We start from the raw sequence: 18,908 nt of genomic DNA on the forward strand, positions 1-18,908 counted from the left end.
AAAGGTACAAAAATATTTCACTGCTTTTACATGGAAAGTCAAATATTATCAACGCAACAGTGCCGATTATCGATTAATACAATTATACATGTACCTTTATACTGAGACCCAACCCTCCAATCCGCTGTCTCCTGATAGTAACCGTTCTTTCCTGAAATTGACAAAACAGAGAAATCAATCATGGAACACATGTTTTGGACAAGATAAATCTCCTTTTCACAGAGTAAAGTCACTTGTGTATGATTGCAACATGTACACACAGACTATAGGAAAATATAGGAATCTGACTCACATAATACTTTGACCTTTTTGGGTCTGGATTACAAATGATATCTTGTCAAGGTCCGACAACAAAGGTAAACAGTTCATTAGCGGACGAGGGCATGTACTTGCTATGTATAACAGAAACCCATTTCCTAGCTGGGAAATTTTAAACTTGAGTAACACATAAAAGAGATGTAATCTGAAAAGTTGATTGTGTTTCATTACATTAATCGTAGCCAGATGATAGGAAAAATCATATCTGCGATAATTCACTCAAGTGTGTACACTTGCACATGGAATTAAATTTAAAGAAATAAATGAAAATTTTTAATTACTCATTTCTTATTAAGTGATCTTCATTTTTCAAATTTTAATTCTAAAGTAAGTTTTGGAATTTAAATTATGGTGGAATGACATTTTATCCTTAAATCATATTCATTACTTTTAGCTTCACAATGTCGGACCCTTCACTTCAATAATGCGTGTTGATCATATGCCGATATGACCTTGATGGCAAAAAAGTTCAAATACAAAGTTTCCTTCCATATACCGGTAGCTTATTACCATGCATAAGCTATTGATTACAATGTGCAAGTCTTTCACTTCCATGAGTTGTAGTGCCTTTTCTGTTATATTTTATATAAATCACATGAATTATGTGGTAGATTATTAAAGAGTTTGAAACAAACGTTTAGTGTCACACTCATACCAACAGAAAATTATTTATCAGATCAAGTAAGGACCTCCAACTGAAGGGAACCTGCTTGAGTGCTGTGTTTCCACACAATCACTACCAGTTTAGTTCAGCATGTAACTAAGAACAAAAGTGGCGTTTCTGGCCAAAAACTTCACTGCAAAATGATGAACAAGAAAGTAGTTTCTGCAGGGCCTGTGTTTCGTACACTACAAGATGATATGTTGGCAAATGATGTGGTGTGAGATAAATCCCTTGATAAGAAAGTAGGGAAGTAGGGTGTCACTGAGTTAACGGCACCTTCCTGTCATTTAGGGAATCTTGGCGGCATTTCTACTGTTCCTCCGACAGATAAGGGAAAAATCTTTGTACAGTGATTGTGCAATCTCATGTACTTAAACGAGTTAAAGGCCAGGGACTTGATCTCCGGGATCAAGTTTGTACTAGTCTGTCAGAGTGTTATGGAGGTGACATATATAGCCTTTTGTTTTCCATTGCAATTGTAATCTAGTGAGTCAATTTCCAAGCAAGGCAATCTGACGCCTGACATACCGGTACAGTGTAAGCCTTTCAATTTGCCTGGAAAACAAATGTTTTTCTGCACAGATACATGATCCTTAAAGGACGTATTCATCCGGTATGGTACAACTGTTTTCCTACATATACAGTATATGTACCGGTATATAGTTGTCTAACTTGCATCTCTCTAAATATCCTCTGAATGTAAAACCACTCAAAATAATTGTTCAGATTATATTTAACTTAAAGGTTGTGTGCGCCTCAAAAGTGAAAGACTTAAAGCTCCAATAGCTGCGAATGTGTTATAAACCGATCTCAAAATATCCTCAGTTTTCCAAAAGTTTTCTTTGAATAAGACCCATTAAAGACTCGAAAAGTGTATAACACTGTCATAAGTGTCGAAAGTGGCATGTAAATTCAAACGTTTTACAATCGTTTTAGATTTCCCGCCATTTTCAAAAACTAATCATGTGACAGAGAAAACAAAGATTACAACAACAAAATGCTGGCCATTGTGTGTTGTCCATTCAGGTAAATGGCATCATGCCTGTTTCTGGTATAATCATGGTATGATCATGATGTGTATGAGCAAGAAATACTAGTACTGTTTTTTGTACTTTTCACGTGAGGGCGCCATTTTATGGGTGCGGCACCCGTTTATTATTCAGCCTGTTAAAACATGTAGGCATGGTCCAAATCAGCGAGCAGTGATACTTCTATACACATCCTTCAGTCAGCACATCTACACGAACCAACTTAGGTTTGAAAATAAAATCATGAAAATAATGCATAAAATTAGCAGCTATTGGGACTTTAAACTTTTGCTCAAACTTTCCTCGACGAAACTTCTATCCATTCTCTTACAAAATCAAGAATAAACATACTTGGGTCACCTTGCAAAGTTTGGTACTGGAGAAGCAGATTACCTAAACATTCACTGATATTTGAAATTCAAAATGGCCGCCATCCCTGCATTAACTCGACAGGGAAAAATAAAATTTTTGGATATCCGTAAAAACGAAGACGGTGAAAATTTTTCTTACTTCCAGAGCTTCAAAATTAGCCCCCACCAGTGGTACCGGTAGATCAGAAGAGAATTAATTGTAAAAAATTTAGAGTCTAAATATCTGTCCCCTAGATGCATCCTACGTTAATCCTACAAGAATTATGTCATTCTAACGCTAATCAGTACTTTGCCTGTGAGTTTATTTGCTCAATCTCTTTGACGTGTGCTCATTTCCTTCTTGCTTGGGCATCTATAGGTAGTACACAACTCCTTTTAAACATCTGTTTGCCTTATGGGGTGTAGCAGCATCACCAGTATACGGTACGGTACCTGGGAAGTGAAGGCAAATTGTTTCTCTTTCTTACAAACTACTGACTTTCATTGGCTCCCTTACCTTTGTCATTTCTTCGTCATCTCCAGGAAAGTTGGTCTGAAAAGAAAATTTTAAGAATGAACTTTTCTGAAAAATTGAATAATGCGGAAGAAAAAATCAAAAATATAGCTTTCCAATTTTACTTTCTAAAATCCTGAAAAGAGGCTAAGGAGTACACTGGCCTACTTTTGAGGTCACAGAGTATGTATCATATTACACGTATTGATAGTGCCCCTGTACATGTACATGTACATGTACTAGTACAAGTAGCTTGTACAGCTGCAGGATAACAGTGTCCCCTTGTATCTACACTCCAGAGTTACGCCCAGTTTGTTTATTTACTTACACCATTAATTTCTGGCTTTCCTGATAAAAGAGGTGCACGGTTTACTCACACAAAAACATTACATGCACTTTCAGAATGCTGTATTCACTGAACAGTGCAAATGAAACCATCAATCAGTGACAATTTAATTGAATGTGTACTCGCAACTCATCAGGCTGGGTATAAAGCAATGATCTCCATTGAAAACATGATACATTGACTGATTAAAGTCGCAGCGTTGCAATCACTGGCAATCTCGGGACAAAGCTCGACACACATCTTGGAATGAAGCGAGAACGCAACTCACGTTGTGATTCACGACTGGCACGCTAACGTATTCTTCTTTTTGTAAAATCAAGGATTCCCTGGATAGCTGTACTCTCACGGCTTCTGGCTCGTGTTTTCCGTCACTGACGGAGAAATACCCTGTCTTCACCTGTAAATGACCCAGAATAAATTCAATTAAATCCCCTAAATTAAGTTAGGTTAGAGGCCATATTTTCACATACCGACCATAATTATACTGGTACACAGACTAAAATATGTTCAACGCCTTACAACAAACGCTCACTCATGTCTGATTTTTCAAATTTGTACCATGTTATGTTCAGTAGGCACAAGGGATCCATCACACTGGAACAAGCACAGTCTCTTCACAGGTGCACAGGGTTAGTTTAAATACTGGTATATTACAAGTAATACAGCTGCAACGTGGGAGTATTTTTACGACTGTATAAAATATCAAGAATAACAGAAAAGTAGAGCAGATTTTTAGTATTCCATCAAATTATCCCTCATCGTAAATATAACCATTGTTGAAAGGGTGGGGGTCACTGCCCGGGCAAGTACTCTTCGGTTGAAAACAGAAACTAACCAATTTTTATTTTTGGATCCATACCCTGCCCTGTAAACAGTTGGGGGAAGCTTGTCTCAGCATTAAAGTGGCTATGCTGACAAGTAAAATGCCTCAGAACTAAGAAACTGAAAATTCATATCACCACAAAACAGACATTTAACTGATTTCTTAAGTTATATTATACCGTATACCGTAAAACCCTATCATTCCACCACTCAATTAATTCGACACCTTATTTTTTCTCAAAACATAATTTTATTTTACCCTAATTTAGTTTGACCACTGATGAAAATTGGGACTTACTCAATCTCTAAGTCTAATTCCACCAACCATCATGACAAACTGTTTTGAACATTTTATTTTTGATAAAATACAAAAAACAATACAATGTACAACACAGAATATGTAAGTTGGGACTTCAGGAAAGTCACCTTTATATGTTTCAATCATCCAAGATGGTAAGCTTATCACTTATGAACTGTCAAAAAAGTTGAAATCACCTATAGTTTGACCACTTAAATTATTTTGGCTTTGTTAATTTTCTAATGATTTGACAATTTAAAATCATAACTATTTTTTTCAGGTCAAATTGATAGGGTTTTTACGGTATATAAAAGAGATGTAGTGAATAAAATCTCAGGTTTTTTTTGATATTTTCAGAGTAATGGCCACCTCTTGTTTGCACACCTGTAACCCGAGGCAGGTTATTCAGATCATAAAGTGAAAGTTTAAGAACATAATTTGTCATTAAATAAGAAATTTATGAAAGAGAGAAATTAAAATTATTTTCTTGACCGACATGCTGACATAAAGCTCAAGAGTGTGTGTAATTTCATTTTGTCAAAAGTTTCTGACAATATGGAGATTGATAAATGACAGTGTTGCTTCAGAACACATCACACCACAGTAATATCAAACAATTATTTCACATCTGCCACATTACAACTTGCCCTGCAGTCATTATCTGTCATGAATAAAAAAGAGAGAGAGAATTTCTCCGTTTTCATGACAGACCAATAAATCCTCTCTCAAAAATTGCATCCCATAATATTATTAATACTCCATCATCACATTTGCCCCTAAGCTGTCCACTGTAATGATGGATGCTAGGTTCCTGTTGCTAGGCTATGAACCTTAATTTTGCCACATTCCAGTTTAACACTTTCAGATCGATGAAGCCTGCCTTACGTATTTCATATAATCTTGTCATCATTACCGGTATTTTAATTGGTACAGGCAGATGTCATCTTCACACACATGCACAGCCACGATACGCAAACTATGGCTTTTTGGGACACACAGCTATGAGCATATCCACGTCATACACTTTTATGGGTGTATAACTAGTATATTGTCCATTGTACCCTAGTTGAATGCTGCCATAAAACTAATGATTTCTTTATGCTAAATAACAGCACGATTCTTCCTCTCTCTCTGTCCTAACCGAAAAAATAGCCACAAACACGCAAAGGTGCAATGGTTCCTTTCACAGCCATTTGGAACCATACAACTAGTATTTATCTTTGTAGTACACGTTTCCACTTTTGGATTTTTCTTTATCACTCAAACATGGGTTAAATGGATGGTATCGGGTAGGTGTAGCTTTTGATATTTTAATTATTTCTATTCTAGAAAACCATTAAATCTTTCTCTTTTTTCTCTGTAAAGTGTGTTGAAAGACAAATCAGCCATATTAACACAAAGTATTGAGCACACTAATGCAATGTCACTGTTGACAAATAACTTACAATCTGGACTGAAAAAAGTTGTCAACACATGGCCATTACAGACATATACAGGCTGTGTTGAAAAATTAATATATGACATCCAAATATGATCCTTGAGAGAAGCAGAAACCATTTATTTTACAAGCACTACCCTGTGTTAAGTGACCAGCTTGATTTATTTTTTCACTGCTTTGCTTTCTAGACAATTTGATCACATCAATACATGTGCAAGCATCTCAAGAAACTGGATTATTGATGATGAGAATATGTTTCATCGTTGATATCTTACAGCAAAATGTCATGTGTGCCAACATTTATCATTCATGACGGTGGGGATTTTTTCCCCACCAGATGCAAATCGATCTAGTGCAGGAGTTTGATGTTACACTAGAATTTGATTCTCACAAGCACCATAGCTCTTAAATTTTCTGGATGAATAAAACAAGTCATCGTTGATGACACAGTCCCCACTTGTTAATGGGTATTTTGATTACAGGTCCTCAAAGAGGATAGAGTCCTCTTCATTAGGTCTGTGATAAAAATACTTTTGAATGAATTCGCTTGATACATGTCTGAGTTATGGTTCAGGACATGAAAAAAATCGTAACAAAATGGTCGCACAGTGGCCATATTGGATCGCATCACAAAACAAATTGATGTGCATAGCTATGACATTGGTCGATGTCCTTGTACCAACTTTGAATAAATTGGTTGAAACATGCGGATATGCCTGAGAAATGGCTCTGTACATGAAAAAATCGTAATAAAATGGCCGCCTGGCGGCCATATTGGACCGTATCACAAAACAGATTGACGTGCATATGTATGACATAGGTCAATGTCCTTGTACCAATTTTGAATAAAATCGGTTGAGATATGCCTGAGTTATGGCTCTGTATATGAAAAAATCGTAATAAAATGGCCGCACAGCGGCCATATTGGATCGTATCACAAAACAAATTGTCGTGCACAGCTATGACATTTGTCAATAAGCTTGTACCAACTTTGAATAAAATCGGTTGAAATGTGCCTGAGTTATGGCTCTGTACATGAAAAAATCATAATAAAATGGCTGCCTGGCGGCCATATTGGATCGTATCATGAAACAAATTGACGTGCATATCTATGACATTGGTCAATGTCCTTGTACCAACTCTGAATAAAATCGGTCGAAACATGCCTGAGTAATGGCTCTGTACATGAAAAAATCGTAATAAAATGGCCGCACAGCGGCCATATTGGATCGTATCACAAAACAAATTGATGTGCATATCAATGACATTGGTCAATAACCTTGTACCAACTCTGAATAAATCGGTCGAAACATGCCTGAGTAATGGCTCTGTACGTGAAAAAATCGTAATAAAATGGCCGCCTGGCAGCCATATTGGATCGTATCATGAAACAAATTGACGTGCATATCTATGACATTGGTCAATGTCCTTGTACCAACTCTGAATAAAATCGTCGAAACATGCCTGAGTAATGGCTCTGTACATGAAAAAATCGTAATAAAATGGCTGCCTGGCGGCCATATTGGATCGTATCATAAACAAATTGATGTGCATATCAATGACATTGGTCAATAACCTTGTACCAACTCTGAATAAAATCGGTCGAAACATGCCTGAGTAATGGCTCTGTACGTGAAAAATCGTAATAAAATGGCCGCCTGGCAGCCATATTGGATCGTATCACAAAACAAATTGACGTGCATCTGTATGACATTGGTCAATGTCTTGCCTTGTACCAACTTTGAATAAAATCAGTTGGAACATGCCTGAGTTATGGCTCTGTACATGAAAAAATCGTAATAAAATGGCCGCCTGGCGGCCATATTGGATCGTATCACAAAACAAATCGACGTGCATCTGTATGACATAAGGAGTAATCCTTGTACCAAGTTTGAATGAAATCGCTCCAGGCATCTCTGAGATATCTGCGTGAACGGACGGACGCACGGACGGACGGACGCACGCACGCACGCACGGACGCACGCACGGACATGACCAAACCTATAAGTCCCCCCGGACGGTGTCCGTGGGGACTAATAAATCTCCCACACACATCAAAGAGAGAGACAATCTTAGAAACAGGGGCACCATAAAAATGAACTATAAGCTTGCATGTCTCAATATTTCACTTGTGAATTTTACCACAAACAGATGTTCATGACTGATTTAGTTTTACGAGAATCCCAAGTGTTATTGTGAATGGATGAAATGAAACATCAAACATTATCAATGTATTTATTTTTCTGAAATCTTTGCACAATAACACAGACATCCAAGCAGCTTATACAGCCAGTTTGAAGAAATATTAGCTGTTACTTTTTACATTATTTTAAATATTAAAAAAATGTAATTAATTGATATTATTTCAATTAGTATTAATTTATCAATATTAATTGACAATATTGATTGATATTATCCAGTAAATACTAGTTTGATAACATTTAAAAAGTTACTATAATCAAACATTATATACCGGTAATTTAATAATATTTACTTTTCATAATGTTTCTCATTTGTAATTCAAAGGACTCTGAAAAGGCTGTGAATGCTAAAGCTACCTGACAAGATATCGCTATTTTGAAGAAAATTTTTTCTGCAGAGCGTACCTGACAAAATAAACCTGGAATTAATAAAAATTTTACCATAACAACTAGGGATAGTTTTCACTGGGAGATAAATGGAGGCTTCACATCACAATTACACTGCATGTGATATGAGGAAATAAATTAAAAAGCATGTTGTAAATGAATAAACTTCCATTTTAACTTTTGATTCTAATTCTGTGGTAGCTGCCTTCATCTTGGCCGACACCACTCACTGCATTGTCAGCTTAGAGAAGGAGTTTCATTCAGAAACCATAATCACAATTCTGCTTCTTCAGGTACAAGTATATGCTGTCTATTGAATGTAGAAAGCACTATGGGTCTCAAATAGTCACCACTGATCAAATCATACTGATGGAATTCCAATATTAAAACTTCTAGTGTACTGGATAGCAATGCCCTGAACAAAACTCATTACAGTATATCTTACCGGTATACCCCTGTGGATAAAACCGGTAGCTTCAATCAATCATGGTCACTACAAAAAATATGTTGTCGGCTCAGTTAATCATTACATCTTCTATCCTGTTTCCTTCATCAAATGAAGTTTTCTTGTATTTCACTAATTACAGATTTGATTAAAAAAGAAACAAGTCATCGTTGATGACACAGTCCCCACTTGTTAATGGGTGCTTTGATTACAGGTCCTCAGTGAGGATAGAGTCCTCTTCATTAGGTCTGTGATAAAATACTTTTGAATAAATTCGCTTGATACATGTCTGAGTTGTAGTTCAGGACATGAAAAAAACGTAATAAAATGGCCACATGGTGGCCATATTGGATCGTATCACAAAACAAATTGACGTGCATATGTATGACATAGGTCAATGTCCTTGTACCAATTTTGAATGAAATTGGTTGAGATATGCCTGAGTTATGGCTCTGTACATGAAAAAATCGTAACAAAATGGCCACCTGGCGGCCATATTGGATCGTATCACAAAACAAATTGATGTGCATAGCTATGACATTGGTCAATGTCCTTGTACCAACTTTGAATAAAATCTGTAGAAACATGCCTGAGTTATGGCTCTGTACATGAAAAAATCGTAATAAAATGGCCACCTGGCGGCCATATTGGATTGTATCACAAAACAAATTGACGTGCATATGTATGACATAGGTCAATGTCCTTGTACAAGTTTGAATGAAATTGGTTGAGATATGCCTGAGTTATGGCTCCGTACATGAAAAAATTGTAACAAAATGGCCGCAGGACGGCCATATTGGATCGTATCACAAAACAATTGATATACATAGCTATGACATTGGTCAATGTCCTTGTACCAACTTTGAATAAAATCTGTAGAAACATGCCTGAGTTAAGGCTCTGTACATGAAAAAATCTTAATAAAATGGCCACCTGGCGGCCATATTAGATTGTATCACAAAACAAATTGATATACATAGCTATGACATTGGTCAATGTCCTTGTACCAACTTTGAATAAAATCTGTAGAAACATGCCTGAGTTATGGCTCTGTACATGAAAAAATCGTAACAAAATGGCCGCACGGCGGCCATATGGATCGTATCACAAAAAGAATCGACCTGCATATCTATGACATTGGTCAATGTCCTTGTACCAACTTTGAATAAAATCAGTTGAAACATGCCTGAATTATGGCTCTGTACATGAAAAATCGTAATAAAATGGCCGCCTGGCAGCCATATTGGACCGTATCACAAAATGAATCAACGTGCATCTGTATGACATATGAAGTAATCCTTGTACCAAGTTTGAATGAAATCGCTTCAGGCATCTCTGAGATATCTGCGTGAAGGATGGACGGACGGACGCACGCACGCACACACGCACGCACACACGCACAGACATGACCAAACCTATAAGTCCCCCCGGACGGTGTCCGTGGGGACTAATAAATATTGGGAGAAAATGGTGTTTTTTGTCCACTCATAGGATCATAATTCTCCTATACTAAAATCATGACTTTTTAGGGAAGAACAACAGTAAATTTTACTGGTTTGTTGAGTTCGTACAAGTACATGGTATGAAATCTGTAGATGACAAAATCAAGGTTACAGTATTTTTCTAACACTCTCCTCTGATTCTATATTCTGGATAACGCTCCTTGGACCTATTGCAAACTTAATGTAACAGCTGTTTCACAATTCTACTCTAAAAATATTATCCAAACATTCTTGCATTTTGTCCAAAATTCAAAGCCATCAGAGATGAGCAGTTTCCATTCTTTAAAGTAGAGCGAGTTTTAGTAAAAGAATTGAAACTTAATTGGTGCCTTTTAGCTGGTAACTAAACATTTTGCCATCAAAAATATTGGATTTCCAGAGTAAATTATCACCTAAGTGCAAATCAAAGGCCATAGAAATAGAGTAATTAGATTACGCTATAATAATACAAGCCACTTTTAGATTTTAAGTGAGGGTTCAACAGCCATATCAGTAAGGCACACAAAATGAAATGGAAAAAAGCTGATGATCAGGAGACCACCTGGAGATGTCACAGGCATTTTTATACAGCTGTTCAACTTATGATTTTCTCTTTCTTGATTAATTCTCCTAATAGGGATAATTTAACTAGTGTTAACAGTGACTTTGACATTAAAAAGTACCGGAAGCAGAAATAAAAATATCATGTCGGAAATGATATACTGTATCTTTATATTCTACAGAAGATATCACCACTATTAGATAAATTTAGGAAAACAAAGAAAGCAATGGTGAACGATTGTAAACCCACCCTAAAAATGATAATGAACGCACTGATACATTTTTCTAAATGTGCAACTGTCTACCAGTACAAAAAGAATTGATCTTCCAAACTGCACATTTACCAGTATGACTTTCTTGTTTAAAAACAATATATTTTTATGAATGATATCTAGATGCATCATTTACACATAGCTGCAACATTTAAAATTTAGGATATGTACATCACGACAAACATGTTTCAACTTTCATCTATCACAAACATACCTTGGATACAGTGTTTACATTGGTTGTCTGGGTCTCATACTACCTTTGAACACAGTTCGGATGACCCCCTCCTTTTGAAAAGCGTAGAAATACAATGTATTTTGTCAACCTAAGTTTCCACATCCGGAGAACTTCTCCTGATCTGGGGTCATTTTTTTCCCCGGTCATGAGAAATCTCCAAATTAGGAAACTGTCTCTCACTTGGTCTAGGTGAAGCCTAGCAGCATATGGCACTGACATCATACACTGGAAAGAAATTCCTTATTTCAACACACATAGCAATATTTCAGAACATGGCCAACAAAGGTTAGAAATTCCTTTTAACTTTACATAAAAGATTGTTCTCCTTATTGTGGGAGGAAATGTTCATAGCAGTCAGTTTGACATACTATTATCATCAATCATTCTCTGACAAATCTCCTGGAAATCATGACATGTGTGTATTGACAACAGAGTAATATTGCTTAAAGAATTTATGCTGTCCATATTGATATTATAAAAATTAATTTTTATTATTATCTCATGGTTTATCAGACAACAGTGATACTAGCACCATACAATCGTATAACAAAAAATTTTGTTCAATGTATTGTGTATGCTATGTATATTTATCAAAGCAATATATCTAATGACAAATGTCGCCTGGGATAAATTTTATACCGAAACCATCTACAGTATGGAATAATACAGACAGTAAACATTTGGTCTATGCAACCAGAAACCTGACACAGGTATGATAGATTAGGATAATCTGGGCATATCTATCAGTTACAATTTCATCACAATTTGAACATATCTGCACCAACAGTGTTACGTGCAGAGAAAACGAACAAAAGGGTGAACTCAGCAGTTAACGTTTAAACAAAATTTATTACGAAAATAAAACTAATTGCTAAGTTAGGGATAGGATACAAGCTTTAAAGTGTACAGACTACTTATCTCAGCTGGGACGGCAAAGCTCCAGTCTCAGAGTTGTAACAGTCAGTTGGATGAATGAACAGTCCTTTGGCTTGCAGGCTGCACAAAGTCCACAGTATAAATCCAGCGTTGGCAGTGAAGGTCTTGAAAAGTCTTGAGAATGACTACTGCTGGAGTTTAGTAACACACAAGAGACACGATCCCAAAAGTCTGACTGGAAGCTGAGCACGTCCCTTTTATAAAGGCATGTAAGAACAATCTAGAACTTTTATTGACATGCTAATTACTGTTCTAAAATTATCTCCCTTACACAACTAATCAACTTTCCAGAACATTCCAAACATGACTAATTGAATTCAAGGTTGTGAGGTCATCAAGGGCAGTGACCTTGAGAATGTTCTAGACTAATTGAACTCAGGTCATGATGAGTGTGTGGGGGGAATGACCTACATAACAACAGTAATCTTGAGGTAGCTGCTCCAAGTAAATAAGAATTCTAAATCATTATGATGAGGACCTCATTCTACCAGTAAGTTAAGTCTTCACCAAAAATGACAGAAAAAATGGGCAAAAAACACAAAATTCACTCTTTTGTCATGTAAAGTACCAGTATTTGCATGCTACCTACATACTGTACAAGTCTTGTCAAGTAATATTTGGCATTCTATTCACTTTGTCTATTATTAATTGTTTGCATTTGTAAATTTTGAACATGAAAATATCAGGCTATAATTGAGATTGTCAGACTTTGGTGTGGACATTAGTTTTTTCCCAGTAGCATTAACAGTATGCTTATACTTTTATAGTACATTACTCAACGTAATTTACTGTGAATCAAGTTAAATATTCGACAACCAAAAGATTACTACGAGTATTTAAATTCATAAAGTGAAGAATTTACATATTACTTTAACAAATCAGGTTAATATACATAAAGAGAAAAACATATCTACCCATGTGTGTACTGGGCATGTTGGAGCATGATAGACTTGGAGAGAGGGAAGGAAAGAGACAAAAATGTACTTCCCTTCAAAACCAACCATGAGCACATTGCAGTTTGCTACTTCACCAACTCAGAAATATCACACTTGTGTTAAGTTTCTCATCCGCTACTTACGGTATATTGCTGAAGGAATGCTTCAGTTTATTTGAATACACAGGGAACTGTTTATTGGATCATTTGATGAGGTCGAATTGTTTTAAAATATTTTGAGTTAGATCACTTTTGACAGACAGACAGACAGACAGACAGAGGTTAATTCTAGGACACAGTAGTTATCTGGGTCAAGTAAGGGGAAAATGGATCAACTGTCTGTCACATATGGTATTTGTACCATACATACCAGGGTAAGTCTGGGGTTCAGCATGACTGTACCATATGTTCAATGTCTATTTATCAAAAGAAACAATGGAAAGTCACTATCTGCATGAGTCACCAACAATTATAACCTTTTATTGTCAATGGTGATTGTGAGCCTGTTTGTATGGAATTGGAAGTGCACACGTGAAAGTATTCCTTAACCCTTTAACATTTACTTTTCCTTTGCAACAGAAACAACAGGACTACAAATTTCATACAATGGGGGCTTAACCCTTTCACTGCTGTAATTTTTCCCATCGAAATTTCAGTGTAACATTTTACCAATTTTGATGAATTTTTCTGAAGTGTTTTTGATAATTTTGCACCAAATGCACATAACTTTTCGATGACTATGATTTTTGACCTAAATTTTGGTGAAAATCTGACAAAAATTGTCCAGATCTCGAAAAAGTTGCAGGCTTTTTTATATTCTATAAATACAGAATGTACAGAATGGACTGTTTACATTTCAGCTACTTTTAACTAGGAATATGAGGTCATTCCTTAATAAAGCCCACTCATACCATACAGGCATAAAGGACTATGATTGTTACTTGCTATTTAGCATACTTTACAGACAAGCTCTTTTTCAATCACCTAACACTGCTATGAACTATTTCGATATTTTAATGTTTGAACAAGCCCACTCCTTGTAATATATAGATTCAATATACGCTAGGCTTTTTTCACCATATGCTGCTTTCAAGAGATGTACAATTAATGATGATGACACCTGACAGTGGCACCATCTGCTTTCAGATAATTGAAATCATGATCTCTTCAATTTGATATCTACAATACCGGTACAATATGTTTATCAATCAAATAAATAACAGAAAAGGTACTGACAAAGCTGATGACTTAAATCATTGCAGCTATAATTCAGAGAAGTAATGATTAATTCGTAGATTACTCAGCACAGTGATACATTTGCATATCCATAGTGCAGTCTCTATCCATTTGCATTGGCCACCAATAATATATCATATACCGGTACTCTATTTGTGATGAGTTAAATATACCAGTATAAAGAAACTTGTTAGTCAAATTTTGATAAACTATTGAGGACATACAAGTATTGTGGGTAAATTACTCACTGCTTTTAAAAGTTTTGCATACACTGGTATTTGTGTCAATATGAATGATATTAACACAAATTAACACAACAATTTCAATTGTAAATATATCTTCTTTTATTTTACCTGACTTTCAGTATATCCTTGCCTTACTTTGAATATCTATCTCCATTGCATTGTTATGGCCATTGGTTTATTTCTGTAGATTTCCGATACATAGATATTTAGTTTGCTAAAACATACATGAACATCATGTTCTGTGTGGCTAAATTTCACAGACGTGATGGTTGTGGTCATTGATCTCATAGCATGCAGCTTATGGTACACTTCACACAAAATGTGTGATTCTAAACACACCTACAATATAGTTATGAATACTGACCAGTGGATATATATGTACTTATTAACCCTTTGAGCGCTGTAATTTTTCCCACCAAAATCTTAATGCAACATTTTACCAATTTTTATGAATCTTTCTGCAAATCATTTTGATAATTTTGGACCAAATGGATATCACATTGCATTACCTACATTTTTGTATCAAAATCTTGGCAAATACCTGAAAAAAAAATTTACTGGGTTATATTTTGTAAAGTCAACAAAAATTGACTTTGGCGCTCAAAGGGTTAAATGGCAGAGTAAATACCACAAAGTCAGAACAACTTGATATTCTAGGAAACATTGAGTACTTCCACAGAACTGAACATCTGCATGGCTGATGATGTTAACAAAGCTAGACAGAATCTTATCAAGCAAGCTGTGCATTTGCGTTTATTTAATACTAGAGAATAAAAAGATAGTTACACAGTTGAATATGGTCAGCAGATTCAGTTGTTGGATAAACAATGTCTCCAACTAACAGCATCGCTATCAAGTACCCCTTGCATTGGTCTTTCAGAATTTGTTTACTGTTTACAAATGGCAGAGCCAGTGTTGACACCAATCAAAAACTCTGAAATTATGTAGTCAGAAACCTTTTAACATTCACATTCATTGTGAAACTTACAAAGCACTCACATAATATATATATATATATATATATATATATATATATATATATATATATATATATTAATATATATATATTGTATACCGTATGTAATATAGGAAGTATTTTTACATGACAAAACATGCAATTGATGCTACTTGAAATCAATTATGTTTAGAAAAAAGATAATCATGTTTACAACAGATTAACTGATAACAATGGTGCTGATGCATGGTAGCTTTGTATTTTGCTCTTTAAATATATGGATTTTGGTTAACAATTGTTATTTAAACTTGCTGATGTGACAGCTGAGTTGGAAAACCACATATTGCTGACCAATCGGAGAAAAAGATCTTTTGAGATTATACTTGTACTAATACACAGGAAAGAGAAGTATCAACGAACAAACAAACAGTGAAATAATATACCGGTATAAGTAAAAAAAGGTAAATGTAAAAAAACAAAGAATAAAAAAATGCTGCTGGGAGAGTTGATCAAATTCAGTCACAGTCACCCTTCCATAAGATAAAGATGGCATTTAATGGTTGATCACATCTGGTTAAGTGGGATGGACTTTTATTGAAGCTACTTCAATGCAGGGGCCTTGGATGATAAGGAATGAGTAAGAGCACACTGCCATGCTGTAAAACTCTAGTTGACATTCAAACCAGGGAATTCTGAGGTTATTTATGAAAGATATCTCTTCTTCTTAGCATCTCATTTTGCTGATAGAAGTCGGTGATATTGTGGATACAGCCACTATACAGGTGCACTTAAGGCAGAGTTCTCACGGGCTGGGTGATAGTTAAGTTATTAAAATCGTTTCTTCTGAGAAGTAATTTTGCAATGAACGGCTGTGCTAGTCTACATGACAAATTTAATGAAAATACAACTGAATTGAGGAAATATGTGAGTATCATGTCATTAGCATGAGTCACAATTACACTGATATCAAAGACATTTGCACACTGGTTTTCAAAAACACTATTAAAGTCTAGAAAAATGTCATTGACAGTCATCATCAAATTAGATTTTTGGTGCCATTTTTGACAAATCCAGTACTATGCTAAGTTGAATCTGTGTTCAAAGTTACCTCAAGTACATGAGCGGTATGTATGAAAGAAATATCAAATGGTAATCAAAAGATTAATTTTAGGGAAGAAAAGAGTCTGAGCTACCTTGAATTTTTGTAAGCATTGCAGGTTTGAATTGCACCATTAACATGTACTTTATGGTATGCAAATCGGTGCAGTTTTAGAGCTAAAAGGCTGGTTGAATCGATAATATTGATAGCATGGTGAACAGGAACCCATAAAAGTTTAATATCTCCACAATGTATCGGTAAATGCCATCCACAAAGGAGTTTTGTAAACAAGTATTTAAAAACTTAACACATGCTGTTCTATAAAACTGGTGGAGATTTCATATGTATTTATATCTACCGGTACACAGTCACATGACTACTACTGATGTTCACTGGTACACCGTACATTGCCAATACCAATGCAAAAATATAATCTAAACTTGAAGTTTCTTTCCTTTTCATAAATAGGACAATGCTGAGTAATGATCACTGGTTAGGCAGGGAAGTCAGCAATGAAAGACAGCTGCGTATCATGCCATTTCTGTCTCACACTACACTTGTAGTGATAATATGCGTAATTGCTAACTCCACGACTGGGTAGAACAAATGCGATACCAGTCGGTACACATACAACAGCAAGCCAATAGTTGTACTTCATTTCAAAAAGAATTTAAAAATTCAATTTTGAACAGATGGTAACATGTACCAGTATTACCGTAGGTTGTGTTAGACCAAATCTTTTGTACAGTAAATGATTGCATGTTGATGTTATGACACCCAGGATATTCCTTTTCAGAACATCAATAAAAAGATAGCTAAACAGCTGACACACAAGGTAAACTTCAGCGGATTATTCATTACCTTCTTACAGTGAAATATTTGGCAAAGTGAGAAACACAGCTTCATGGACCTAGAGTCTTGTTATTTCATTAATTTGGATAATAACTTGGCAATATGATGTGTAAATATAAACTATCTCCTAATCAAATTATGAATGGATTTAAACATTTCTTTGAATCTGAAGACTTTGGTCAAACATTCATCCATTTCAAATGTTAATTGAGACATTTTGCAAAGAGCAGAGCTAACTGAACGGATGCCTGACAAAAGTAAGAGAGTATCCTAGCCATATGAAAGGCTGCATTCTGCCCACATGAAAGGCTGCATCCTGCCCATATGAAAGGCTGCATCCTGCCCATATGAAGGCTGCATCCTGCCCATATGAAAGGCTGCATTCTGCCCATATGAAAGGCTGCATTCTGCCCATATGAAAGGCTGCATCCTGTCCACATGAAAGGCTGCATCCTGCCCATATGAAGGCTGCATCCTGCCCATATGAAAGGCTGCATCCTGCCCACATGAAAGGCTGCATCCTGCCCATGTGAAGGCTGCGTCCTGCCCACATGAAAGGCTGCATCCTGTCCACATGAAAGGATGCATCCTGCCCATATGAAGACTGCATCCTGCCCATATAAAGGCTGCATCCTACCCATGTGAAGGCTGCGTCCTGTCCACATGAAAGGCTGCATTCTGCCCATATGAAAGGCTGCATCCTGCCCATATGAAGGCTGCATCCTGCCCATATGAAGGCTGCGTCCTGCCCATATGTATGTATCACTATCAGTGTGACCTGATGTCTCTATCCATGCATGTTTTGTAATCTCTATGTACCCTGTCCTGCCATGTGCCTGGTATTGTTAATGCCCATTCCATGTGAATAGCCACATCCTGCCCAAATGAACTACCAGCTTGTAATAGTGTGTGCAGGATAATCCAATGTTTCTGACAAAGTGCACTGTGTACTCTACCCTAAGCAGCTGTCTACCTCATCCACAGTACTTACTTGTTCCGGTAAATTGACCATACATGCTGGTGTTTCTCTAAGAAATGGCATTTCCTGGTCAAAAATACATGACTCAAATTCATAATACCAGTGCATCCCTGGATTTCTAGTCATGAAAACCTGCACAATCATGCAAGTATATTTAGAACATCTACTGTATTTACTGGTACATGTACGGATTATTGAAATTTGAGTTGTTAGCCTTTTTCAAACTCAGGAAAACAGTGTGAGACTAGCAAACTCAATCATTTCAAATTCAATGGTCAATTCAAATTTGGTGTAATAATTGTTAATACGCAG

General features: G+C 36.0%; 1 protein-coding gene across 5 annotated transcripts in view; it reads right to left on the reverse strand.

The window, feature by feature from the left end:
- LOC139115382 (gamma-2-syntrophin-like) overlaps nt 1–18,908 on the reverse strand; it is a 112,290-nt gene that overhangs the window by 16,989 nt on the left and 76,393 nt on the right. For 4 of the 5 annotated variants that reach the window (XM_070677455.1, XM_070677451.1, XM_070677453.1 and 1 more), the window contains 3 exons: nt 3,489–3,617; nt 2,878–2,913; nt 95–151 (listed from right to left, as the gene is read on the reverse strand). In XM_070677455.1, coding sequence (XP_070533556.1) covers nt 95–151; nt 2,878–2,913; nt 3,489–3,617 — 222 coding nt within the window. Of the gene's footprint in view, nt 1–94; nt 152–2,877; nt 2,914–3,488; nt 3,618–18,608; nt 18,740–18,908 lie in introns of those variants that run through there. The other variant, XM_070677452.1, reaches the window with a different exon arrangement.

Source organism: Ptychodera flava, chromosome 17, assembly GCF_041260155.1.
Source record: "Ptychodera flava strain L36383 chromosome 17, AS_Pfla_20210202, whole genome shotgun sequence".
Taxonomy (NCBI): Eukaryota; Metazoa; Hemichordata; class Enteropneusta; family Ptychoderidae; genus Ptychodera; species Ptychodera flava.